The sequence below is a fragment of the Podarcis bocagei genome (genome assembly GCF_964188305.1).
Source record: "Podarcis bocagei genome assembly, chromosome: 17".
NCBI classification, from domain to species: domain Eukaryota; kingdom Metazoa; phylum Chordata; class Lepidosauria; order Squamata; family Lacertidae; genus Podarcis; species Podarcis bocagei.
The window spans coordinates 34,255,642-34,283,399 of record NC_138143.1 but is presented as its reverse complement, the minus strand read 5'-3'; the positions used below and the strand labels follow the sequence as shown (position 1 = coordinate 34,283,399).

The following is a 27,758-nucleotide window of genomic DNA, read 5'->3' as shown; positions in this document are numbered from 1 at the left end:
AATCCTATAACACAGTTTTAGTTATTTCCCATTTGACTTTTATCCAGCAAGGGTTTTGTAAATGTGTGAGCCTTTTGTTAGGAGACAGCAACAGTATCGGCAGCATAGTAATAGCCGTTGGCAGCTGAGCTCAACGTGGGTTGCTCTCACTTGCTATTTGGCTGTTTGTGATAGGGTGTCGTGACAGCGCAACGTAGCCAATTAGATTTGGCTATGGACTGATGTCATAGAAGGCGAGTGAGAGCAAGGCAAATGAATGAGCAGACATGGTTGCAAGGAGTGTTGGAAAATGGCCAGAAAAGCAAAGCATTTTTCAGCACTGCTATGAGTAATTTCAATTCAGCTGGAGCCATTACAGCTGCTGTTGCAGATGTACAAAATAGTGCTGCCTTCTCTCTTATTGAACCAGACTCTGAATGTTATATAGAGGGAAAGAAAGATGCAGATAATATCGAGCAGATCCGGAATGTATTCCTTGAGTGTTTAAACGAGGGGTGCGAACCTGTGAGCCCCAGCCAGCATGGTGAATAGTCAGGGGTGCTTCATAGAATTGTAGAATTGGAAGGGATTCATTTCATTTCATTCATTTATTATATTTTTATGCTGCTTTTCATTCACACAAACAACATCATGAGAGTTGTAGTCCAACAACACTTCTGTGATTCTACGAACATATTCAAAGAGGCTGCAGGGTCTCCCATATCTAGTTTAACATAGAAAATACCAAAGATCCAGTACAGTGGTGCCTCGCAAGACGAAATTAATTCGTTCCGCAAGTTTTTTCTTCTTGCGAGTTTTTCGTCTTGCGAAGCACGGTTTCCCATAGGAATGCATTGAAAATCAATTAATGCGTTCCTATGGAAACCGCTTGCCAGGCTGGCGGTGCGGAGAAGGGCTTTTCTCCCCACCGCAAGCCTTCAGGACAGGTACGGGAACAGAGGGGAAGGGGCGCAGCGCTTCTCCTCTGTTCCCGGGGCTTGCGGTGGGAGGAGGGTTTTTCCTCCCCACCGCCAACATTCAGAACAGCATTCTGAATGTTGGCGGTGGGAAGGAAAACCCTCCTCCCACCGCAAGTCTTCAGGACAGCCATCCGAAGGCTGGCGCGGGGAGAAGGGCTTTCCGCCCCACCGCCAGCCTTCGGAGCAGCCTTCCGAAGGCTGGCGCGGGGAGAAGGGCTTTCCGCCCCACCGCCAGCCTTCGGAGGAGCCTTCCGAAGGCTGGCGCGGGGAGAAGGGCTTTCCGCCCCACCGCCAGCCTTCGGAGGAGCCTTCCGAAGGCTGGCGCGGGGAGAAGGGCTTTCCGCCCAACCGCCAGCCTTCGGAGGAGCCTTCCGAAGGCTGGCGCGGGGAGAAGGGCTTTCCGCCCCACCGCCAGCCTTCGGAGGAGGTCCGAGGACAGTGGGGAAGAAGCGCTGCGCTTCCCCGCTGTCCCGGAGATTTCCCTATGGGCTTTTGTCTTGCGAAGCAAGCCCATAGGGAAATTCGTTTTGCGAAGCGCCTCCAAAACGGAAAACCCTTTCGTCTAGCGGGTTTTCCGTCTTGCGAGGCGTTCGTCTTGCGGGGTACCACTGTATGTGTAACACAGAAGAACTGTTCATCTGCCACATATCACACTCCCTTCTTTCCTATCCAACTTTCTTTCCACTCTTCTTCAATGCACAATTATTTATTTATAGTAATATTTGTTCATTCATCATTGTTCAAATATAATGAGCCTATAATGCACAGTTGGCACGCCAGGTAGGTATTTTATATTTTCTTGTCAGATAAATTGTAAGAAGTGTTGTGCAGACTATTTGTTTCTGCACCCAGATGCATATGAATATTACACTCATAAAACAAGCTGCTGTTAGGCATGACCAAGCAATGAGTTCTGTGTCACTGCAAAGTTATTAAACACTTTCCCCAAGCAAATATTGGTCCAATAAATGTGGTTCCCCATATCTATTTATTTTGGCACAAATGGCGTAGGTACAACACAGACTTGGTTGGAGGATGTACGAAGCACACCACTCTTGACTGTGTAATGTCAGTGGATTTTGCTATTCTAAAATTTCTAGTTGTTAGATATAAAACTAGTTTTCTGTTTTGTTTCATGGATAAGTAATTTATAGGGATGAGTATACCTCCCTCTTCCATGATTGTTCTGTGGGTTCTCTCTGCCCTGTGTTCTTTTCCAACTTTATTCTGCTACAGTGTGGAGAATTTCTAAAATTAATTCTGCAACTGCATATGATGTTTGCTGAGACTTCCTGTTCCTTTCATCAACATTTGCTTGGGTTTCCCCCTACCACTGCCCCACCACCCCAGACCAGGTTGCCGAAGTGAACAAGTGCTTGTTTTCACCAGGGTTCCTCTTTGCATGTCATGCCACCAAGGCTGGATAGCTTAGTTGGTTAGAGCATGGTTCTGATAACACCAAGGTTCGATTCCCACAAGGGACAGCTGGATATTCCTGCACAGCAGGGAGTCGGGCTATAGCTGATTCTCAGGATCCCTTCCAATTCTGTGAGTCTAATATGAATAAGCCTTTGCACATGCCAGCAACTTGGACAAAATAAAAGGTGTGTATGATAGGAGATGCAACATGCAAGAAAAGACATGCTGATCATTCTGTATTATAATTTTTTAAAATAATAATGGGTGGATTGCCAGCTTAACGATTGACGTTCAGGGAGAAATTCCAATGGAGTGAATATCATGAGTGGTCCTGCTAACTTGTTTCACGATCACTTAGGACAAGCTGATACAACTCCTTCTCACACTCCTGTGGCAGCAGTGATGTGGGAGGGAAGCAGTTTGTAAGCTCTTTCCACCAGGGCCCAGGTCCTGTGAGAGGTTTTCAAGGGGAAAGTTGCTTCAGTCACCCCCAAATTATTGAGGGAAATGTTAGAAAGGTCCTTTAAAGGGAGGCGGATGCCAAAGTATAGAGGCATTTAGTGGGTTGGGAATGATGGGTTTATTGAACTTGTTCATAGTGCAGAGGCGTACTGAAATTTGTTGCACTGCTCTGGAACATGAGTTCAGAAGAGGTACCTCCCTGTCCCTGCCTGCAGACATCCTGCAGACCTCCTCTGCTCAGTTGGTTAGAGCATGGTGCTGATAATTCCAAGGTTGCAGGTTTGATCCCCATATGGGACAGCTGCATATTCCTCCATTGCAGGGGGTTGGAATGGATGATCTTCAGGGTCCCTTCCAACTCTATGATTCCTTTGCTTGGTAAATTGAAACTCTACTGGTGCTTTGTGTGGTTTTTTAAAAAATACGCTTCTGCTAGCTGTTTCTTTCATGCCAGTAATTAATCAGGCTGGGTTTTTATTATTAATATTACTGTAGCTCTGAAAACGGGCTGCTATATTTTAAGCGGTTTTTAATGAATTATTTTAACAGTTAACTTGTTCGTTATAAATATGCTGTAAGCTGCATCATGCCGTTGGGAGAGGCAGGGCATCAGGGCTCTGCAAACAAACTTTAACGAGTGATTGAATTAATCAAAGGTAAGGGCAAGATTGACAGAACGCCTCTGGAGCAAGTGAGGTAGGAAGAAGACCAACCCACTAGCATGATAATCCCTAAGACGCCTTTGTGCTCATACTGAGTTAATCATCAAGAAGCAGAGGAGTGTTGCCTCTTTCGAGAGGGAGCCATTTGGAGCAGTTTGTTGGCAAAGCTCACATGCAAACACACAACAGTCGTATTTCCTTGCCCGCCTGTGCCACTTGCATGCCCGTTGTTGATCCCTTTCGCTACAAGTACGGTTCTTAAAGCGATGTTAAAGAAATATCCATTGAGCTTTCTTCACAATTAGGGGTGCTTTCCAAATTAATGACTGGGCCTGGGGCATGGAGTTTTGGTGGTCCATCTTGCTGCAACTCCTGACCTAATGTGTGCACTGCTTAAGCAGCAGTGAAAGCAAACAGATATATGGTCAGGTACTAAGTGCTGGCATAATGTTTAGTGGTGGTGCATGAATACCACTATAAGTTGGTTGCGGGGAGTAGTGATGGCGAAGACATTCAGTTCAGTTCGCCTTTAAAGGTCAGCCATCACTCTTTCTGAAACAACAAGCAAACCAAAACTCAGCCATCCTCCAAAATGCACACTTCTCCAGATTGTGCAGTCCAGCCGTGAAGTCGAGTCATTTGTGCACAAATGCATATACTAGGGCAAGTTGGCCATAAAATGCATTTATTTGTGCAAACAGCATTGAAAGAGGTGCTACATAAGCGGGAAAGTGCTTTGCAAAAATGTGCACGTTGGGCAAATTGCATACCAAGGTTGTGTATATTAGAAGAAATCGGCACTAAAATGCTGCTGAGAAGTTGGTTTGTTTGTTTCAAATTTCACAAACTGATGTGGAGAACTGATGAGTGGGAAAATGAGAAATAGGGAGAAACTATCCCATCCCTGGATGGGGAGGAAGCAAGCCACGGACATAGGAAGCTACCTTACAGTGAGTCAGACGATTGGTCTAGCTAGCTTAGTATTAGTATTAGCTTAGTATCAGAAAGTCGCCAGTTTGAATCCCCGTGACGGGGTGAGCTCCCGTTGCTGTGTCCAGCTCCTGCCAACCTAGCAGTTTGAAAGCACACCAGTCCAAGTAGATAAATAGGTACCACTGCGGCAGGAAGGTAAACGGTGTTTCCATGTGCTCTGGCTTCTGTCACGGTCCTCCGTTGCACCAGAAGCGATCTAGTCATGCTGGCCACAAGACCCGGAAAGCTGTCTGTGGACAAACACAGGCTCCCTTGGCCTGAAAGCGAGATGAGCGACGCAACCCCATAGTCACCTTTGACTGGATTTAACTGTCCAGGGGTCCTTTACCTTTACCTTACCTGTCTACACGGACTGGCAGTGGCTCTCCAAGATTTTCAGACAGACTCATTCCCAGCCCTACCTGGAGACTCCCAGGATTCTTTGCAAAGGAGTTTTGGCGGTCCATCTTGCTGCAACTCCTGACCTGATGCAGCAGCGAAAGCACTGTACCACTCGGCTGCAGCCCCTTAGAGAGATTTGATTTTATAATTGTGCAAGGACCGCTTTTTCCTGCTTCCCTTCCTTGGGACTCGCCTTCCCTCCCTCCCTATTTATCTGCTGCTGTCTCACCAGCTTTACTGGCCGAGCGGCTGTCATTCCCACACCTGCCGTCTGCCACACACACACACAGAAAACACGAAGGCAAAGTTGCTTCATAACACTTAGAACCGTCTTACTTCTGCTTTGGAACTTGAAATACCATAAAATGGATGATTAAAATGAATGATTTACACTAATGATATTCATGCCATCCTACACTACATGACTTCAGGCTCCATGTCTGCTGAGCTGAGCTCAGCACACTGCAGACTTTTTATGTGAGAGAGCGTTAAGCAACAGGACACCCTCCCCAGATCACTCCTCTCCATTTGCAAGGCGTACGCTTGAGATGTACATTAAGAAAACTGGTATGCATCTAACAGCTAACCCCCAGGGAGCTCGGCAGGACTCCCCTGATTTCATAGGAATTGTCCCATTCCCTCCCTCCCAATACCCTCATTTTCTCTTTCTCAGGAAACCATAGTTACTCTTAGAACCAAACTAGTCAAGCCCTTGTTTGTCTACAGAAACAGAATGGGAGACTTTGGTTTGTTCATGGTTTCCAGTTCTGTTTCACAGACAAATACAGTTTATGCCAACCATGGTTTCCTAATTAAGATATAATGGCAAACTGCGGAATACCACGAAAAAGGATGTGCAGGGGGATTTGAGGGGAGCCTCCATGGATCCTTTGTTCAATATCACAACTGAAATGAGCTAAAGTCTGTTCAGGTCAGTGTTTCCCAAACTTGAATCCCCAGCTGTATTTAGACTACAATCCCCATCATCCATGACCACTGGTCCTGGTAGCTAGGGATGATGGGAGTTGTAGTCCAACAGCAACTGGAGACCCAAGTTTGGGAAACACTGCTTCGTGTTCATCTTAAGACGCATCAGACAGCTTTTTTGTTTTCTTTGCTTGTGCTATAAAGTGCCATCGCATTATAAAAATAAAAGTACCTAGTTGATACAGTGGGTAAGTGGTTTGTCTCAGGTAACTTTATTTTTTAATAAGACTAAGGGCTGTGAAGAACAGAAGGAACAAGGAGTACCTAAAACATTTCAGTGTGATCTTTCCTCTCGTACTGTTGTTTGATTTACATTATGTGAAACTCGTTCCTGCTTGCCTAAGCTGGTTAAAGCCTCTTTGATTTGCTTCTCTCGGAATAATTTCCTCTTGTTTTATATGAAGAGGGTGGGGGGGAACCCCTACCCTCAATCCTTTTGTGCTTCTCAGTGCTGAGAAGAAAGCAGCAGCCTTTACTGCTTTGCCAGATGTTTGCCAATTGGCCCAGGTGATCATAGGTTTGACTCTGGCCCTAGTTTGCCAGTTAGTCCAACCTTTTTTTTAATCATGTAAGCAGCAGCCCCCATTGATCGTTGGCAGAATTTTGTGGAAGATGCAGTGAGAACACAGGAAGGTTATATAACTGGATTATTTTTTTCTTCCCTGATTCTATCTTGGGCATCTTCAGTTTCCATCAATATGGAAATTTCCATAAATATTGGAGCTGGTGAATCAGTTGTTTTTTTTAAGATGTGTTCCAGGGAATCCTGTGGTTCTTTGTAAAGTTTTATCTTTTCTTGAAAGGAAGCTTGCCTGCATGGGTGTGCTGGATAGATTCCAGGGCAAACGCTGCATCAACAGAGAGTAGCAGCAAGGCCCAGTATGCTAGGCTTTCATTGTGCATGGATCAAAAGAGTTCTGCAGAGCTTTCCTGATCACCCTCTGAAATGTGCACAGTGTGTTTGTGGCACAGATAAGTTCCTGAAAGTTTGTTAGATGCTCCTGAGGGGCTGAGAGTGTAGTCCTTCCGCATTTATATGCCCAGTACAACCTTTCTTAACTACAGTGGTGCCCCGCAAGACGAATGCCTCGCAAGACGAAAAACTCGCAAGACGAAATAGTTTTTCGTTTTTTGAGTTGCTTCGCAAGACGAATTTCCCTATGGGCTTGCTTCGCAAGACGAAAACGTCTTGCAAGTTTGTTTCCTTTTTCTTAAAACCGCTTGAAGAGGTGCAGTTGCGACTTGACCGTGCTTCGCAAGACGAAAAATTCGCAAGACGAAAAAACTCGCAGAACGAATTGATTTCGTCTTGCGAGGCACCACTGTTCAAGTAGTGGATACTGCAGAGGTTTGGCACGATGAAGATCAAATCCAGATGTGTTTTGTAGTGTATTGGTTGTTCGGTGCTGTAGGTCCGCATTCAGACCTGTGTGGAACCCAGTATTTATAGTTAGGTTTCTTGCATTTGCCTTTTTCTTAGCACAGTGGTACCTTGGTTTCCGAATGGCTTAGTTGTCGAACAAATCGGCTCCCAAACACCGCAAACCCAGAAGTAAGTGTTCCGGTTTGCAAATGTTTTTCAGAAGCCGAACATCCAACGTGGCTTCCGAGGCTTCCGATTGAGTGCAGGAAGATCCTGCAGCCAATCAGAAGCTGCGCCTTGGTTTTTGAACAGTTTCGGGAGTCAAATGGACTCCCAGAGCAGATTAATTTTGAGAACCAAGGTACAGTGGTACCTCGAGTTAAGTACTTAATTCGTTCTGGAGGTCCGTACTTAACCTGAAACTGTTCTTAACGTGAAGCACCACTTTAGCTAATGGGGCCTCCTGCTGCTGCCGCGCTGCCAGAGCAGGATTTCTGTTCTTATCCTGAAGCAAAGTTCTTAACCTGAAGCACTATTTCTGGGTTAGCAGAGTCTGTAACCTGAAGCGTATGTAACCTGAAGTGTATGTAACCCGAGGTACCAGTGTACCACTGTATGCTTGCTCTTAAGTATTTCTGCTACCATCCCCAGACTCTCCCACTAAGTATTGGTTTGGGGAAGGCTGGCAAGTTTCTCAGAGAAACTTGTGTTGTTTGGAGCCAACAGTAGAAAGTAACCTTGTTTCTCTGCTTGCAACGATAGCCAATGTAAAAACAAAAACAAGAGGCATTGCGAAAAATCCCAGCTGCATAATTGGTGACCTAAACACATAGGACCAGAAGGTCCTGCCTGGATTAGACCAGGATTGAGAGATTTCCACTAATGGGTGGAAGAGTCTCTGAAAATTTATCTCGTGTTCTGTTCATTTCTTCAGGCAGATGCTGGGATGGCCTCTCCTCTGCCAGTCTGACCAGGTCATTAAAATGCATTCACCTCCTTCAGTATGCAGCAACCAACGCTTCTCAGGCTTCCACCAGCTCTGAATCATTTCCTTTCTGAGCTGTCTGTCAGAAACATTTAGGTTTCGCAGACTCCCTGAGGGGGGGAAACCAGCCAATGTCTGAAGGAAGACCCCTGTGGAGTGTGAAAGCTAGTCAGACAGGAACAAATAGCAGAAAATAGTAAATATATAACATGAGGAAATGATACATGGAAATATTGGCAGAGGGCTCAGATATTTTGTGTTAATTTATTACATTCATAATTCACTTAAAAAGGTAAAGGGCCCCCGGACCATTAGGTCCAGCCGTGACCAACTCTGGGGTTGCGGCGCTCATCTTGCTTTATTGACCAAGGGAGCCGGCGTACAGCTTCCGGGTCATGTGGCCAGCATGACTAAACCGCTTCTGGCGAACCAGAGCAGCGCCCGGGAACACTGGTTACCTTCCCGCCAGAGCGGTACCTATTTATCTACTTGCACTTTGATGTGCTTTCGAACTGCTAGGTTGGCAGGAGCAGGAACCGAGCAATGGGAGCTCACCCCGTCGTGGGGATTTGAACCGCCGACCTTCTGATCGGCAAGTCCTAGGCTCTGTGGTTTAACCCACAGCGCCACCTGTTTATTCAACTTATTCAACTGCAAATTGGTGAAGGTAGTGGATAAGGCACTGAACTCAGCTTCAAGCCCTCCTCTGGACATTAAAGATCCATGAATAAACCTGTGTCCACTGCTGCCTCTCAGCCTAATCTATCTAACAGGGTTGTGGTATGGGTGGGGTTGAGGAACAAGTCAGGTATGCTAGGCTGAGCTCCTTGGAGAAACATTGGGATACACAAATGATAGGTAGACTTTAGAGGTCTTTTTAGTAAGACTGCTCACCTTCTGGGGTGGGGGTGTTGTGGACGGGCGGTGGGGGGGTTGACGCTCCCTCTGTGCAATCCCTAGCCATATCACCAATCCATGCTGGCGGGGGGGGGGGGGCTGCGGGTAATTTAAACCGTGGTGCGGTTAGACATTGGATAACCCTTTGTTTAATAAAGGGGAGGTTGTAGCCTCTGCCTGTCCCTCCTCAATAAGGGTATCCTGTTAAAGGGATCCAGGGGTGTGGATACTGTCCAAAGCCTGGGCATGGGCTAGGGCCATGTCGCTACCCCAACGGGAACCTCTCGGGGTGCCCCTATTTCATGTAAGTCATAGAGCTCCCCCTTCTGGTGGTTTATCCTTAGTTTGATGCCTGCAGACAGGTGGGAGTCAAGATATAGCCTGGTTTCACCCAGTGCCTAAGCCAAGCATCTCACATTTGTAACCAATAAAGGTGTGGCCTGTTTTAGCCCATAATCCAAAATACTTGTGTTGGCATGATTATTTATCAATGGGAACTACAGGGCACGGGGCCTTGGCACGCTGTTAATCAAAAACATTGAAACAAACTAGTGAGTAGATTCAGAACACAAATAGTCAGCCATTGCAAAACAGACCGCTGACATGAGTTTTGTATCTCCACGTGGTTTGTGATCAAACTGTTAACAGCAACCAAGTTTGAAAAGCAAGCACGTAGTTTTTTCCTCCTGTTCCCCTTCCCTAATATTTCTCTCTCTCATCTTGACTCCCCCCTCTCTTGTTGCAGTCCCATCTGCTGTTCCCATGATGCACCAGGTGAGTCGTACGACGAGTAGCATCACTTTGTCCTGGCCGCAACCAGACCAACCAAACGGGATCATCTTGGATTATCAGCTGCGTTATTTTGACAAGGTAAGTTGACGTGGGGAACCTGTTTTCGTAGTTGTGAGAGACGTTGAAAATCACTGCAGCCTGGCAAGAAGAGGCAAATGAAACAGTAAGATAGTGAAAAGAGGCCTGAGTTAAAACTAGGAACTGGATTTCGTGTTTCACTACAAGTTTTTCCTTGCCTCTGCATGCCTGCACTATAAATTTAAACAAAACTGATGGTCATGACTTTCCATCAGTAAGCTTCTTCAGATGGTAGAGAGCGTTACATATCTCCCGACTAAATTCTCAACGCTCTTTCAAAGCTATCATTTTGTACTAGGGTTCCTTGAGAGATTCAAAACAGGTTTAGGTTTGTAGTGTCAATCTGCTCTAGCTTTTCTTCTCCTGCTGGGCCAGATGGTGAGCTTGCCACCTTTTTTGTCTAAGGGACCTTGTTCCTATGGTATCAGAGCGGGTTGGGAACTGCGGCCACATGGCTTTGTCGTAAGCCATGGGGGAAATGAAACAAAATCAAATCCACCACAACCAAGCAGGGCTGTGTGAGGTACCGAAAGTGATTAGAGTCAAGCAATCACCTTCCAGATTTATAAAACAAAAATTATAGCCAGACGGTTGTTTTTTTTAAAGAGGCACATGATTCTTATTTCATTTTGTTGCAGAAACATTCCTCTTTCGGCAAGTCTGTCAGGGCACATGATTTAGTTAGCATTTGTTTTAGATGGTTTATTTTTATCTAGGTTCATAATTTTGGTTTTATGTAGCTTTGTTTTAAGTGGTTTGTGCATTTTAGTCATGTTTCATATATAACGGAATTTGAAGCTGCTTGGATATTTTACTTTATTTTTTGAGCAAGTTGTTTATGCATTTTCCAAACTAACAGATAAATGTCTGTATTTGGAATTTCGCTACGGCATCCTTCTTTTCTTCTGTTATACAAATCATTTCTCTGTTTTCTCCTTTGGCCTCTTCTGTTCTCTAGGTCAGGAGAGAAGAGTAGCAGCAGAAATCCAGAGACTAGATCAGGGGGTTGGGGTGTGTGTGTTTATCTCAGCCGTGTAGGGAAGCAACTGGTGAGCCTAGGAGGGAGCATTGCTGAGGAGGAGGAAGTGGAATTGTGTTTTGTCAGCTTCTCACGACTTGATTGTTGATTCCTAGTCAGAAGACGAGGACAACTCATTCACCATAACCAGTGAGACTAATATGGCCACCATTGCCAATCTCAGCCCAGGGAAGATATATGCCTTCCAGGTTCGAGCTCGGACAGCTGTGGGCTACGGGCCATACAGTGGAAAGATGTATTTCCAGACTCTGGTGGGAAGTAAGTGACGCACCTTTGTGAACTTTCAAACTTAGAATCCCCCCCCCCCCCGCCTCTTGAACTTCCCTCGTGCTCAGACGTAGCTGCACAATCTGATCTCTCTTTATTACCTTCCTGCTCATGCATCATAAACACTCACGGGCTAGCACATGCCTTGAGCTTGACCTGCAAGCCGTTATGGCCCTACTAGGTATGAAGAGGCTAGTGGGCTGTCCTTTGTGGGCATAGTCACCTCAGATCCTGAGGACACAGCACAGCCAAGGAACCTTTTGTCCTACCATCCCAGGGGTGCTCCCTGTTACAGTATCAGTCACAGATCCAAATGCTCTGGGTTGCAGCCCCAGAAGCTCCTTGCCTGACAAGATGCTGGGAGGGTGTGTACACATGCAAAGGTTTCACTGGGAGGTTGGGATGAGAAGATAACTTTGGTAGGGTCCCCAAGGAGGAGGAATGGCAGCTTAAAATGATGGACTATTCAGAGCTAGCAGGCCTAACCAGCAGAGTAAGAAAACACAAAGACCACGTTTATAAAGAGGCATAGAATTTTTTTGTGAAACATCTGGAAAATAATTGTGAACAAGTGAAAACGCTAGCAGGATTAAGGTAAATTCAGCAGTGTAAAGTAAGTTGAGGTAATATGAAAAGGGAGGGAGAATTTAAATGGTTGAAGTACAATATGCAGCATTATTGGGAAAATTAAAAGAACCGTGGAAGGGAGAAGAAGGGAAGTTGATGAAAGTATTGTTTTATTGGTGAACACTTAATTGTGGAAAATGTATAACTGAAAATTTTAATAAAATTATATATTTTTAAAGGGAGAGAAAATAACTTTGTCCCTTTTGACAGGTGAGCGCTCTGAGATGGTGCAAGATCGATTGCCGCTTATTGTGGGTTCGGCACTTGGTGGCCTGGCCTTCCTGGTAATTGCGGCCATTGCCATCCTTGCCATTGTCTTCAAAAGGTGAGTCCTGCCTCAGAGTGTACCAGCTCCTCATGCCAAGGAGAGCCAAGAGTTCTCCAATGAAGACTCCCTGTCTCCTGTCTGTGAATGTCACACAAAGGGGAGCCAAGTCAGAGGGCTGGAGTTACCAATCTTTTTCTGCCCCAGACTCAGACCCAATTATAACTGGATAGATAGGTAAAACAGGTAGAAATGAGGGAGCCCTGGCTCAAGGGGTGCTCAGATTTTGGCAGCGTATTTAAAGGGATACTATGGTTCGAACTAAAGGCACCTAAAAGAGAATTGCTGGCAGGTTGGGCAAGCTGAGAGAGCAGAGGCAAACAGCTCTGGATAGTCTTTCGCCCTGACTAAAATGGAAGCTAGTTGATTTCCCCTGTTCTGGTCCCCAAGCCCCTGATCCGCATAGTAACTCCAGAAACTTCCTATGCCCCAACCAGGTGCATTTACCAACTGCAAAATCATGGGTTTTGGAATGCACAGGGCTCTGCCCAGTGCATTGAGAATTATGCCCAACCCCAACCCCCAATGATTTTAAGAATGTCGCAATTGAAGGGTCACTGAAAAAAATAAATTGTAGGCTGCTGTATACAGCCTGTTACAAGGATGTTCAGATGTAATGGGAGACATGACACTGAGCACCACACCTGCAAAAGGCCTAAATGAAAAGTGAACATCAGAAGGAGCCCTGGGTTAATTTTGGTTATCAAGATACATTCCCAACAACTGGCAACAACTCTTTTGCTTTCTGAAGATGTTTTCATCCAGAACTCCTGGATCAAGCCAGTGTTCAACAATAGTTATCAAAGCTAGCTCCCAACATCACACCTTTATACTAGGTGACTCCATAGGTTAGTTATAGAGTCATAGAATCAGAATTGTAGAGTTGGAAGGGATTCCGAGGGTCATCTAGTTCAACAATTCAGGAAACTCAGTTAAAGCATCTGTGACAGATGGCCATCCAACCTCCTCTTGAAAAGGAGAGCCATCACCTTCTGAGGGAGACCTGTGCACTGTTGAACAGCTCTTGCTGCCAGAAAGTTCTTCCCGATGTGTTATTGTATCCTGACCCTATTATGAATCTATTCCATTGGGTGGCCTCTCAAGGTCTGCTGTTACCAGAAAAGGGAGAAGAAATGCCCTCTCTCCCCAATGCCATGCACAATTTTCTACAATCTTTAGTCTGAAAGGAAGCTCCACTGAATTCTTCTCAGTAGACATGCCCCGTCCCTGTTTCATTTTGGTTGCCCATTTATGTCCTTTCTCCTAACTCGACTTGAGGTGATGAGGAGGTTGCCCTTCTTGAACCTTCCCTTTCCTCCACAGTAAGAGACGAGAGACTCCCTACACAGACCGCTTGCAGCAGTACATCACCACACGGGGTAAGCGATGGCATAGGAGCTCAGCTCTCTTTTAATAATAGCCTCTTCTTTTTTGGGAGGAGCGTCTTTGTGACTGACTCTGGAGCTTCCCTTCTTCCTCACAGGTCTTGGGGTCAAGTATTACATTGACCCATCCACCTATGAAGATCCCAATGAAGCAATTCGGGAATTTGCCAAGGAAATTGATGTGTCTTTTGTCAAGATCGAGGAGGTTATTGGATCAGGTAATGAAGGAACTATTTTGCTTCTCATCTGCCACATCACATTTCAGTCCTATTTTGCAGAATGCTTGATCTGCCTCAAGCACCATTTGGGCCGCAGTCCTCTATCCACTTCTCTCGGGGTAAGCCCTGTTGAGCACAATGCTCTATAAATCTTTGATTTCTCTAACTTAGTTCTTGGACTGGTGTTCAGATCTTGCTCCATTTGATTAGGGTCTATTCAAGTGCACTTTGGGCCTCTCGTTGATCAATTTTTGCTCTAGACCAGTGGTTCCCAATTAGCCAAGTACTACTGAGGACCCTGTTTTTCAAAAGCCAACCCATGAAAATGTTGATATCTCTGTAGCAGTTTTTGTTGTGTGAATGGTGCCACCATAGTCTCTGCCATGTCTCAGCACAAAACCAAGATGTGCATATTCTGGGCCGTGCTCCTGTACACGTCACATTATCCACGTGAGAGCATGGGACTGCAAACTTTTTTGGAGGGGGCACTGCAGTCACACGCAAGACGCACGTCTGACCTCAGTCTCATGCATATTTGGGTGATGTGCTGTCGCGTGAGATCAAGGCCCCTCTAACTGGGATGTCCCAAACAGTTGCCAGGTATGTGCCATGGGACTCCCTGGGTGGGTTACATGGACCACCAATTAGGAACCACTGCTCTAGAGCTTTCTTTAAGAGCACTTCACTAGAGCTTCATTTCTGCATCTTCACATTGCGGACCTCATCTTGGGTTTGGGAGGGATTAGAGAGGGGTGAATTCTAGGAATATTACCAGGTTCCCTAACACTTTACCTTTAAGTCAACAAGAAGGGATGCAGCAGCGCCTTCTCTCACCCATATTCCTCCACCAGTCCTCTTGCCTGCTCTCCTCCCTTGTCCACAGCGAGGCAAGATTGAACCCCATTCACACATGCACATCCAACTGTGATGCAATCCCATGCCATTGCAGAAGGTGTATGATCCCCAGATCCGTGTAGGCAGGGCTAGTTGTAGGGAAAGAATGGTGGGCTATTGTGCTCATGTCCTGCTTGTGGAATTCCCATGGGCTTCTGGCTGGCTGTTGTGAAAACAGAATGCTGGACCCTTTCATGCAGCAGGGCTCCTCTTCTACTCTTACAACTGCTTAGCTGGCCTCTCATCTTAACCGACCTCACAAAAGGTTGGTTGTGAGGATAACGGCGGAGAGGATTGTGTACTCTTGCCCTGAGCTTCTTGGAGGAAGGGTGGGCTAAAAACACAATAGCCTTTGTAAATAAAAAAAACCAGCAATAAATAAAGCTAAGGGTGCTAGGTGTCTTGAGACATCTAGAGGACAGCAGTGCCTTTGCCCAGTTTCTGTGTCGGCGCCTCCTGATGTCAACTGGAGAACGTGGTTGCTCCTCCTCTGTCTGATGTGGTGTCTTCTCCGTCCCTTACCCCTGGCAGGAGAGTTTGGAGAGGTCTGCTTTGGGCGCCTGAAGCCTCCAGGGAAACGAGAATACACAGTGGCTATTAAGACCCTAAAGGCAGGCTACACCGATGAGCAGCGCCGGGAATTCCTCAGCGAAGCCAGCATCATGGGACAGTTTGAGCACCCGAACGTCATCCGTCTGGAGGGTGTCGTCACCAAGAGCCGCCCTGTCATGATTGTCACGGAGTTCATGGAGAACGGCTCTCTGGATTCCTTCCTCCGGGTATTGCAAACTCAGCTTCCCCACCCCTCTCTTGCCCTTGTCATCTTACATGCCCGTTCACCTCCTCTGTGTCCTCCTTATCTCAAGGCCAGATCACCGGAGGTGCCGCCAGAAGACTGGGGCAAGTGACTACTGCATTGTAGTTGAATGGGCCAGTCAACACACCAGATAGACAAACGTAGGGATTGTGGTCAGAACGTTATTCAAAGTCTCAACCACCTCATATGACAGGAGGGACTTGCAGAGCTCCCTTAACACCAGGAGGGACTAGTCAAGGGGTTCACTCACGTGAAGGAGCTACACACAAAGCCCTGTCACACCACAGCTAAATGATGGTGAGGCACAGCCTCACAAACCCGTCACATATTTATTTAGCATGCTTGTGTGCATTATTATTATTATTATTATTATTATTATTATTATTATTATTATTATTTGCTTTATCTTGCCCAGGGCAACCCAAAGCGACTTACAGCCAAAGTCTCCCCTTAGAATCTGAATCTCCCCTTAGATTTATTGCCAAAGTACGGAATTAAAGGCCACTCTGTAAGAGTACAGTTTCCTTTGAAATTTAGATATAAACAAATCTAAAACTGGAAAATTAAACCTTGGCAGCATGTTTGTTTGTTTGTTTAATTGATTCTGTTTATGAATCAAAGTTATGTTCATTTTTAGATGATAAATTCCGTGCTAGGAAATGTTCGGTTTACTCCGTTCATGCTGCAAAACTATACACACTTCTCTGGGAGTAAGCCCCATTGAACTCGGTGATGTTTACTTGTAAGTAGACATGCACAGGAATGCACTTAAATATGCTTCAGTATTCTGAATTAATATGACAATAATGTCAAACAACTGATCCAAAGAAGTATTCACACCCAGGTATTCAAGTGGTGCATTAAAACATCTGTGCACTGCTGTTTTCGAAGTTATATTAGAAATCATATAAACTAAAGGAAAATGTATACATTTCAATGGCCAAAAATAGATTATATGGCTTGAGAACCTGCAGAAATCTAATAAGAGTCTTTTGAGCTCTAGGATTAAATATCCTAGGCTCATCTTTATGAAGGCCACATAATCAGTATGACTAGGAAGGATGAATCAGTTTGTTACTGGTCTCTGTCACTTCAATGTGTTTGTTCTTTTTTGTCCCTTATCCACATTAATCTGTTTAAAACACACACACAAATGAAAATTCACATTTAGAGATATGTATGTAAGTACATGTTTTAAAATGAATACGAATCTCTAAGTATATTTTCTCTCAAAAAACATTTCGAAATTATTTTTCCCCCGGTGGGGGTGGGGTACGGTTTGAGCTGTGAACATTTGGGAAGTGCTAAGGCCAGTAGGTCACTAAATTCTAATCCACACATTAATCCAGTAGGGGCCGGTCAGATCAGTTCATCTTTGCAATTGACAAATGCTGAATTCAGGCATTCCTGACAAAGAAATATTTTACGTTCTGTGTCTGAATTCCTTTCTTAAGCAGTGCAGTGCTATGCATATTTACTCTGAAGTAAACTCCACTTCCAATCACGATTAACTTACTCCCTAGTAAGTATGTTCAGGATTTCAGCCGAGTGGCATTACCTTGAACCTGCTATTGGAAGAACAGGCACACAAAGAACCCAACGCTTTCTAAAATCTATAGCTGTGATGTTTAGCTTTTGTGTGAGAATCCACCACTGGATCACAACTTAACCTAAAGTGGGAACCTAACCTATAGCAGCACAGCCACTATAGAAGTTTACATTTTAAAAAATGAAGTGGGTTCAGGATTCAGCTAAGTTGCTTGCGTTTCACTTGCGCAATGGGACTTTTCCTGCCCCCTTTCACCCCCCCCCATACCTTAATCCTCCAAATCTGCTCTGAAGGGCTGAGTTGGGGGGACGACCCAGAATAGGTTAATGGGGGTGCAAAGGGGGAGGAGTAGAGAAGCAAAAAGTCCCATTGCACAAGCCGACCTCATTCCGTGCAGGCATACCCCACTGAGCCACACTATGTTGAATTCCATCCTTGGTTCTCCAATAGATGTTTGCTTTAAATCCCAGGCTAAAAGGCACATTATTAAGCTCCATGAGGTTTCCCTGCATCCGTGAATAAACCTCTAACTCGGATAGCTTTAGCTTGAAGGAGCGTGTCCATAACCCATCTAAAATTATCTCTCCTCCCTTGAAGGAATGCACACTGAATGCATTAAAGCAATTAGCAAAGATGGTTGCAATGAACTGAAAATCTTGATTTAATATATTCTTTAAAAAACGTTGGCGAGAAGGTATTGAGGCTGAATGAAACTTTTACAGGTTTTTGAAGATAATGGTGTGTGTTTTTGGACTCCAGAATTTAGAAATATCACCTACAGTTAGAACCAACTTTATAAAATTGTGATTTTATGCCAGATCAATTCAGCTGGCAATTCCACTTCAGCCAGGAGCTTTATTTACTTTTAAATGCTTAATAACTCCAGCCCTTCATCTGATACTGGATTTTCTAATCAGGTATTATGTTCACAGGTCAAGTCTGTATATTTATGCTGGGGTTTTGTAAAACAACAACAGCAATGTCATACTGAATTTTCTAACATATGTATAGTTATTGTTAGAAATCCCTCAAGTAATGAGCAGTTTATTGTTGTGTAGTTAACTGATTCCCATTCCCCCCATTTTATTTGAAGGTATTAATTTCTTCAGATGATCTTGCTTTAATAACATCTCTAAAAGCTTATAACTTTTTTATTTGCCTTTCCAAAAACATTGCCGTCCTTGAAGCTCTGTCCTTTCATCCATTCTCGTTTCCTATAAACCGACTCTCTTCCGAGCCTCCTCCAAATATTTACAATTCCTGGCGCTTCCATGTTGTTTGCATTTATTTTCTAACATTTCTGTTTCTTCAGCAATAAAACATTAGACCCGGTTCTCACTGTGGTGGGGTAACAGAGGCCGGGTTGTACCACATCAGATTGGAGGTGAGGGTTCAGGGTGGGGGGTGTTACACGATTGAATGCTTTTCCTCTCAAAAATAATTACTCCATGTAGAAAACTTAATGGTGAAGATATGCAAGAACCCTTCTCCTTGGTGCATTCATTTTGTTTGGAGGAGCATTCAGTCTTTCGAGCTCCCCATCCCCGTAGTCTGAAGTGGTCAAGCCCAAGCAAATAGCTCATTTAGCCTTCTTGTTTCGCTTCATAAGAATAGCCTCTTAGGGCTTTTCCTATCTTAGAGATCATTGCACTACTAGCTCTGCTTTGATGACATGGGGGGGGGGGACCAAAACCCTGAGGTCACCACTCCGTGTCATAGTATTCAATCACGGCGGCCATCTTTTCCTCCCACCAATGGTCTTCCGTTGGGTCAGGGGATAGGAGGAGTCTCTTGTTAGTCTTCCACTCAGACCCTTCTCTCTTGTATGTGCCGTCCGCAGCAAAAGGAAGGGCAGTTCAGCGTTCTGCAGCTCGTGGGCATGCTACGCGGCATAGCAGCTGGCATGCGCTACCTTTCCGACATGAATTACGTGCACCGGGATTTGGCGGCTCGCAATATCCTGGTCAACAGCAACCTGGTTTGCAAGGTGTCGGACTTTGGCTTGTCAAGGTTCTTGGAGGACGATGCTTCAAACCCAACATACACGGGAGCCTTGGTGAGTTCGCGCTCAGGAAAAGGGCTTGTTCGCCACCCTTCCATATTCAGGCGGACAGGTCCTATAGGAACCAGTTTGTGTTTTGTCAAGGTCAGTTTTGCCGTCAAACTTCCATCTAAAGTGAAATGCAAGCCAATTTTTTAGGGGGTGGGATGTCCCCAGACCAGGGAACTTCAAGGAAAACTTAGGTTATTGGCAGATTTACTGTAACTAGCACTGGGTAGCCAAGTAAGCTGACACACACACACGCATTTCATTCTTTTAAAAAAGCGAAACTCATTCAAATGATTGGATCGACAGGTGTCATGTGTACTAGCCATTAGGTGCCCCTTCCAGTCACAACATAATTGGAGTCGGGGAAGGAACTGGTTGTTCTTTGTTCCACCTGCAACCATACCAGAAACCTGCAGTGCCATCTTTTTCAGAGCTCACCTCGGGGCTGAAAGAAATGGCTTTTGTTTTGAGAGGTGGGGAGAACACTATAAAATAGCTTGTGGCACTTTTCGAATGCAGAAACTGCAGTTGGTGCAGAATGTGTGGCACGATTGCTGACAGATCCTGTCAGCATATTACACCTGTACTCAAAACTCTGCATAGGCTCCCAATTTGTTACTGGGCCAGTTTCAAGGTTTTAATACTGATATATAAAGCGCTTAATACCTTGGAGCCAGTTTACTTAAGCCTTGGAGATGCCTTACCTAATATGTGCCTATTGCACATATTATACAAATGTGATATAATGTTTGTTCCACATTTGTGAAAACAGAACCTTTTAGTGTGACAGAACCTATACTCTGTAAATCTGTCTATTGGCAGTAGCCAGGCAATCTTACTGCTATTATTTTTAGAAGACATCTGAAGACAGCCCTGTATTGGGAAGTTTTTAATGTTTGGTGTTTTATTATGGTTTTATATGTGTTGGAAGCCACGCAGAGTGGCTGGGGCAACCCAGCCAGATGGGTGGGGTATTTATTATTATTATTATTATTATTATTATTATTATTATTATTTATTATGCTTTAGACGCCTACTGAAAACTTTTCCCCGCAAGCCTGCCTGGACTTATAATTTAGTTATTTATAGTTGCTTTAAAAGCTTTTCGTGATTTGTATCTGTTTTTTATCCTGTTTGGCAGTTTTATCGAAGGTTTTTAACATATTGAGCACTAAAATCTTTTATGAAAAGATAATAAAACGCAGTATCAAAAATGAAGAATAATAAAGAGAGAAAAAATATAAAATAGAATACTTATGATCCTTACGAAACACAGTTCTTCAATAATTATTTTATGTATATTTGATTCTAACAGTTTTGTGGGTTTTGCTGCGTTTTATCAATTTATGTTCACCACTTAGAAATATTTATAGACTACTTAATCAGAAAACTCTCTAAATAAGCATATAAATAGCATCTTTTCCGCCAAATGTCAAGGCCGAATGTGCCTTAAACACACTTGTTTTGAGTTGATAAATATTCCCTGCTTACTCATTTTCTTCCTCGTCCTCCTCTAGGGCGGCAAGATCCCCATTCGCTGGACAGCCCCAGAGGCCATCCAGTATCGCAAATTCACATCCTCAAGCGACGTCTGGAGCTACGGCATTGTGATGTGGGAGGTCATGTCCTATGGCGAAAGGCCCTATTGGGACATGTCCAATCAGGATGTAAGTCCTAACATGGAGCAGACGCTGCTTTCCATCTACTCATGGTGTTGCTGGTGGGAGACCTTCATCCATGCCACAGTGGGACTATCTATATCCTGACCTACATGTCTTGATGCATTGCAGGTCATCAATGCTATTGACCAGGACTATCGCCTGCCCCCTCCCCCAGACTGCCCCACTGTCTTGCACCTCCTGATGCTGGACTGCTGGCAGAAGGAACGGGTCCAGAGGCCCAAATTTGAGCAGATCGTCAGCGCCCTAGACAAGATGATCCGCAAGCCGTCTGCCCTCAAAGCTACCGGCACAGGAAACAGCAGGTGAGACGGGCTCACATGGGATGGGAGTAGACTCTGGAGTACGATCCGCAAGCAGAAGGGAGGGAGGGAAGAGCTGCAATTCAAAACTGGGAAGCGACTGATATTTATTTGATGGGTTGACCTGGAATCTGGTGCCTCCCGCAGACAAAAATATTTTTTCATCAAGAAACCCAGAAAACACACACACGTTATGTTTGAAATGTATCGCAGCAGCTCACTTTGCATAGTGATTTGCGACAGCAAAAGTTCCGTTTTCAGATGCTTTACAGTGCCTGGGTTAGCACAGGAAAAGAAGTCCTTTAACATTTGAGCTTGGGTGATAAGTAGAGTTTTGAGTGTACATCACAGCAATGTGGGAGAGGAGGATGGTAATCATAGACTCATAGAATTGCAGAGTTAGAAAGGACTCGTAAGGATCATCTAGTTCAATTCCCGACAATTATGCAGCTATCCCACACAGGGATCGAACCTGCAACCTTGGTGTTATCAGCACCACACTCTTAACCAACTGAGCTATCTAGGCATGACACTCCTTGGCTCATGGAAGACCCAAGAATGTCTCCAGTATTTGAGCCTTCACAGGGCACAGTGTATTCTCTCCCAAATGTATCCTGATAGCTCCAAAAGAAGCCGATGCAAAATAACCATAACACTTAGCTCTTTTACATAGTACTTTCCCCAGGCATGGAGTACACATCATAGTACAACAACCCTGGCATGTAGGTCTGTGTTGTTATCCCTATACTGAAGATTGAAGGGCTGAAGTTAAGGTAGAAGAATAGTTTGCCTAAGGCCTCGGGTCATAATGGAGGTGAGATTTGAACCAGCGTAGGGGTGCCAACTTGAATAAAATCTTGGGGTAGGTAGATCACAATATGTGCCACATGCGCACCATTTGAGTGGCAATGCCCATCAACTTTGGAGGGCCCGATCCCCTCTAATATTTTATTAGGCAGGGGGGCTGAAGGGACCCCAGCCCCTAGGAATTGGCTGCTATAAACCAGGGATTTTCCGATCCAGAGTTCAGACTCTCAGCCACCCCACACTATAGCAGGTCTGTTATTGTCAAAAAGATACTGTGCTTCTTTAGTGGAACAGCAGCATGCAGACTCCCTGGGTCCCTGATTGGGATGCTAAGCAAGGAGAGTCCCTGCACTGAGCATGGTGTGGCTGAATGGGGCAGATCCCAGCAGGTGAAGAAGGGCGAAGGTGCTGAAGGAGCAAGCAAAATGGGCAAAGGAAGAAAGGCTTTTCTCTTGGGGGAAAGCTGGGGAGAGTTCTCAGCATGAGCTGGCAAGGATGTGTTTGGAAGCTGCTGTGTTCCCATCTGCCTTTCCCAGCTACACAAAGCCAGATGCTTGGTGTCCCGAGGGAAAGATTCAGCCCGGATTAGATGGCCCCACATCTATGGAAGGAAATGCATCCGGTTAGCATGGAGGGATTTTCCCATGGGTATAACAAGGTTTCATCCTTTGCAGGAGAAGAGGGCCTACTTCTGCAGAGTTTTTATTTTTTTTAAAAAAACAAAAACTGATCCAGTGCTGGAAGAGGCCTTTACTTACAGCTCACACTCTACGAGGAGGAAAAGCAGAAAATGCTGTGCCTTGAAAATTGAGTGGGGAGCCTTCAGGCTATGTGGTTTTTGTTCCTTTGAGTACCAAATCCACATGTTATGCAGCAGTCGCATTTCCTGCAGATGCACCTGTATGTTATTGGTAATTTTTGCAATAAATATGCAAAGTGGAAACAGAAGGCACCAAAACCATCAGTGCAGTCCTAAACATGTTTATTCAGAAAAAAGAGTTCCACTGAGTTCTGTGGAGCTTCTTCTCAGCTCAATGGATATGATTGCAGCTTTGGTGGAGGGGCACTGCAGGGCTGTAGTCAACAATGCCCCCCTTTGCACATCCATTGCATGTTTGAGGATTCATAGCCTTCTCCTTAAACATCCCAAATGGCTGCCTTTCAGTATATGACTATCGATATTTTCTTGTGCCCATTTTGAATGTATTTTCTTCTTCGTAGACCGTCCCAGCACCTGCTGAGCAACTCACCCCCAGACTTCCCCTCACTTACGAATGCCCACGAGTGGTTGGATGCCATTAAAATGGGTCGCTACAAGGAGAACTTTGACCAGGCCGGCCTGACCACATTCGATGTCATCTCACGCATGACTCTAGAGTAAGAGCCACATCTCCTCTTGAGCGGCAGCAAACCTGGTAGTTGTACCCAACTAAATCTTTGCAAGTGCAGAAGGACTTCTGCAAGCAGAAAGGAGTGTCTCCCTTTCTCTCCTTCCTCTGTGTGCCGGGGGGGGGGGGAGAGAGTATCTCCCAACCCAACCCCAACCCCCAAGCACACTTGGGAGCAGGATGAAGAGACGGAGTGGAAGTTCCATTGCACTCCCAAAAGTTATTTAGCAATTTCAGTTTAAGTTGGATACAATCCTGGGTTTAATGGGAAGCTGCAACAGTATTGACTCTCTGATGAATGTGCCTGTATGATGCGTGTATTTGCAAACTCGTATTCATATCCATCACATATTTTGTAATCTCAGAAATAAGTTAAAATAAGAGCTCTGTAGCTGTTCGTATACTGTACTTAGTTCACATTATCATGTAAAAATGCAGTCCTTCCTCCGTATATTTCCTTTTCCCTAATAGCACCTTCTGTGTCATCCCACTCTGTTGGGTTTTCCTTATTGCCCTTTGTTCTTTTTAACAGGGATGAACATGCATCACCCTCTCTGTGTGTCCTAAATGTCTCAGCTCCTAAATTCTAATTTGATTCAGTGGTTTTCTAAAAAGCCTGTCCATACTGGAGCATCTGCAGGATGCTGTGGCTTCAACTTCCTTCAGTTCTTTTGCAGCTCCCCCCACCCTTCTATATTAGTCTTGCAGACATTTGTATCGATAAAACAATGCAGAAGAATTGCAAGGTGGATGTGTAGCAGAGCATTCCCAATGTCACATTCCTTTTTCTGGAAGGATTCCCTTACCTAACTGTCAGGGGTTTAGGTGCAGAGGCACGGGCAAGGGAGGAAACAGAGAGCGAAGGGGAGGAGACAGAGGAAAGGATGAGTGATGACGACGACCCGAGATCTCCCAGTCTTTCCAGTGAATCAGAGGATTCACAGAAAGGAGCACCAGTGGCCAGGGCAAGGGGGGAGTCTAGGGAGGCACCCCAGGAAGATAGAGCCAGAGGAGACTCAGGGGGGAGCAGCTGGAAATCGGGACCAGCGTCACCGCCAGGAAGCAGGGAAGAGGAAAGGAGCCAGGAGGGAAGCGCTGGCAGCTCACCACAGGAGGGAGGGCAGGAGTCAGGAGTGGCCACACCTCCATCGGGGAGCGAGGAAACGGTTAAGAGGAAAGTGGAAGGTTGGGCGCGCGCGCCAAGTTCAAATGCAGAGGAAGGCGGCGCAGTGAGCAGCCCCGAAAGGGAACCGGGTCCTAAAGCCCGGCGCAAGGAGGCAGAAGGGTCCGGGTCAGCGTCAGAAGAATCCCGGAAGGAAGAAGCCCCGGGGGGTAGAGGGACCCAGAGGAGGACAGTCAGGAGGAAAAGGTGGAGCAAGGCTAGGATATTAAGTTGGTGCGCACGGGGCGGAGACTCAGACGGAGCCTCGCCGATCTAGCTAGTAGACGTAGAGTTGCAGACAGCAGCGTGAGAATGGAAACTGTAATTCAATAAAGACTTTTACTTCATGACCGCTGGCTAGCGTGATCCTCTGTGAGCTAGGATCTTGAAGCAGCTCTGACAGTAGGCTCCGTCTCGACATTGTGGGCATCTGCAGCCTCGAGGAGGGGAGAGAAACAGGCGCCCACTAGCGAGCTCACGAACGGCAAGAGACATGACGGCTGAGCAGCAGATAGAGGACCTCAGAAAAGCAGTGGCACAACTGAACGCCGAGGTTCTCGCATCCAGGAAGAGAGAGGACGAGGCAGCTGCCGCCTGCAGGGATCTCCAGGTCAGGTTAGACGTACTGGCAAAGCAACCACCCCGGCAGGAGGGAATTGGGTTGGCGAGACGGACAGGCGGGCTGCTCTCTCACTTCGATGGGAACCTGCAACAGTATCCCAACTTTAGAGCCGACGTACTGTGCGCACTGCAACTGTTGCATAAAGACTTTAGAGATGAACAGGAGAGAGTGGGGTTCATCATGTCCCATCTGCATGGGGAGGCGAAAGCATGGTTGCGCAATTTATGGAGAGATAACGATCCGGCGCTCCAGAATGCAGATGCCTTTATTAAAGCGATGGATGGGTGTTTCTTATCAAGTATTGACATTGATCTTGCACGGAAGGAGGTGCATGGGCTGAGACAAGGGAGGGCCAGCGTCAGACAGTATCATGCACGCTTTTTCGCCTTGGTCAGCGCCCTGGAATGGGACAGAGATTCGGCTCCTGTAAGAGACCTCTTTTGGGAGGGACTGCACAACTCGATTAAAGATGAGATAGCGAGGGGGGAGAGACCCCGAACCACCCAGGAGGTCGTTCAGAGGGCACTGGCAGTGGGGGTGAGGCTGGAAGGACGTCCGTGGAGCAAGGACGAAGGACGTGGAGGGCGCGAACCAGCCGGGGGCCCCTCCTTCTTTCCCAGAGAAGCAGCGCGAACGCAATCCACGCCTCCGCCAGGAGGAGGAGCCGAACCTATGGAGGTTGGAGGTGCAAGGGCTCAGTCAGCAACCAGAGCCCTAGCACCGGCAGCAGTGAAGGCGAAGCCTCCTAGAGGGACCAGGAAGTGTTACGTCTGTGAGCAGCCAGGGCATATGGCGAAAGAGTGTCCCCAGAGGCCCCACAAGCTTACTGCAGCCTCAGCAATGGTGACTGCAGCAACGCAGCAGGGAGGACCACAGCAGGGAAACGACGATGTCTGGCTGGAGGAAGAGGCACTGGGGCCCAGCCAGACGTGTTAGTGACGCAGTCCCCAGAAATTTTACAGCCAGTGAACCCCCTCCCGCCCAAACCAGTAGTGAGGCTCACAGCATCTCTCCAGCTGCCCAATGGAATCACCATGGACGTGCCAATCACCATCGACTCCGGCAGCAACGCGGACTTTATAGGGCAGGAATTTGTCGACAGGCACGCTGTGCAGTTGCTGCCGGCCACACTGCCCCTGCAGGTTGTCACGGTGGATGGCAGGGAGCTGCTAGGGGGGCAAGTGGTGAAGCAGACGCCACCAATGGTGATGCGACTTGGGAATCACAGGGAAGTCATCAGCTTCAACGTCACTCAACTGTCTGACACGCCCATTGTATTGGGTATGAGTTGGCTGGACAAGCACAGCCCAACGATGGCTTGGTTCCAGAGGCAGCTGGTCTTCGGCTCTTCCTTTTGTGCTGAACACTGCATCGTACCCAGGCAGGAAGGAGAGGAAGAGGAGTCACAGCTGCTGCTAGGCACGCTGCAAGCGATTCCCCACAAGTACGCAGAATTTCTGGAAGTTTTCTGCGAGAAGGAGGCGGACAGGCTACCCCCTCACAGACCATATGACTGCAAAATTGACCTGCTGCCGGGGGCGGCGCTGCCTAAAGGGAAGCTGTATTCCATGTCTGAGGACGAACTGCAGGAACTCAAAGACTTCATCGATCATAATTTGGAGCGCGGTTTCATCCGGGAGTCTAAGGCAGTGGGGGGCAGTCCTGTATTCTTTGTTAAGAAGCGAGACACGCCCCAAAAAAGACTCGTAGTGGATTACAGGATTTTGAACAGTGTGACCAAGCCGTCGGACTTCCCCATGCCCCGCATCGACGACCTCCTGGCGAAGGTACGGAAGGGAAAGGTGTTCACCAAGTTGGACCTGCGGGGGGCGTACAACCTCATTCGCATGCGGGAAGGTGATGAGTGGAAGACAGCCATGTTCACGCCACTGGGTACCTACGAATACAGAGTTATGCCTTTTGGACTGCAAAATGGCGCTCACGTTTTTCAAGCATTTATGCATCACGTGTTGGCGGGACTTCTCTACAAGACGTGCGTCTGTTTCTTGGATGACATCCTGATCTTTTCGGAGTCGCAGCAAGAACATGACAAGCACGTCAAGGAAGTGCTGGGCAGGCTAAAGCAACACAGGCTCTACGCCAAGCTGGAGAAGTGCCAATTTGACGTGCCGGAGGTGGATTTCCTGGGCTACAAGCTGTCTGCCAAGGGGCTCGCCATGGACAGCGCCAAGGTTCGAGCGGTGTTGGATTGGAAGAGCCCACGCAACCGGAAGGAGGTCCAACGGTTTGTCGGCTTTGCGAACTTCTATCGCAAGTTTATCAAGGGCTTCGCGATGCAGACGGCGGCCATCACTGACACCCTTAGCTCCAAGAAGAAGAAGTTCATCTGGACAGAGCAGGCGGAGCAGTCCTTTCAGGCCCTCAAGCGTCTCTTCGCGTCGGAAGAGCAGCTGCTTCATGTCAACCCCAGCATGCCGATGAGGGTGGAGACAGACGCTTCGGACAGAGCAGTGGGGGCGGTCCTGCTGCAGAAGGACCCGCAGGGCGTGTGGCGGCCGGGAGCGTTTTACTCCAGGAAGCTCAGCAAGTCCGAGCAGAACTACACCATATGGGACAGGGAGTTGCTGGCCATTCATGCAGCGTTCAAGGCGTGGAGGCACTTTCTGATCGGCGCCAAGCACACGGTGC

The 27,758-nt window shown here is 46.5% G+C and overlaps 1 protein-coding gene across 3 annotated transcripts in view; it reads left to right on the top strand.

Moving 5' to 3' along the window:
* The window catches only part of LOC308576628 (ephrin type-B receptor 5), a 160,928-nt gene that overhangs the window by 128,950 nt on the left and 4,220 nt on the right, over positions 1-27,758 (top strand). For all 3 annotated transcript variants that reach the window (XM_081176259.1, XM_081176258.1, XM_081176260.1), the window contains 10 exons: positions 9,854-9,978; positions 11,113-11,275; positions 12,122-12,236; positions 13,560-13,615; positions 13,720-13,839; positions 15,265-15,512; positions 18,940-19,155; positions 20,667-20,816; positions 20,940-21,133; positions 23,159-23,314. In XM_081176259.1, coding sequence (XP_081032385.1) covers positions 9,854-9,978; positions 11,113-11,275; positions 12,122-12,236; positions 13,560-13,615; positions 13,720-13,839; positions 15,265-15,512; positions 18,940-19,155; positions 20,667-20,816; positions 20,940-21,133; positions 23,159-23,314 — 1,543 coding nt within the window. The remainder of the gene's footprint in view (positions 1-9,853; positions 9,979-11,112; positions 11,276-12,121; positions 12,237-13,559; positions 13,616-13,719; positions 13,840-15,264; positions 15,513-18,939; positions 19,156-20,666; positions 20,817-20,939; positions 21,134-23,158; positions 23,315-27,758) is intronic.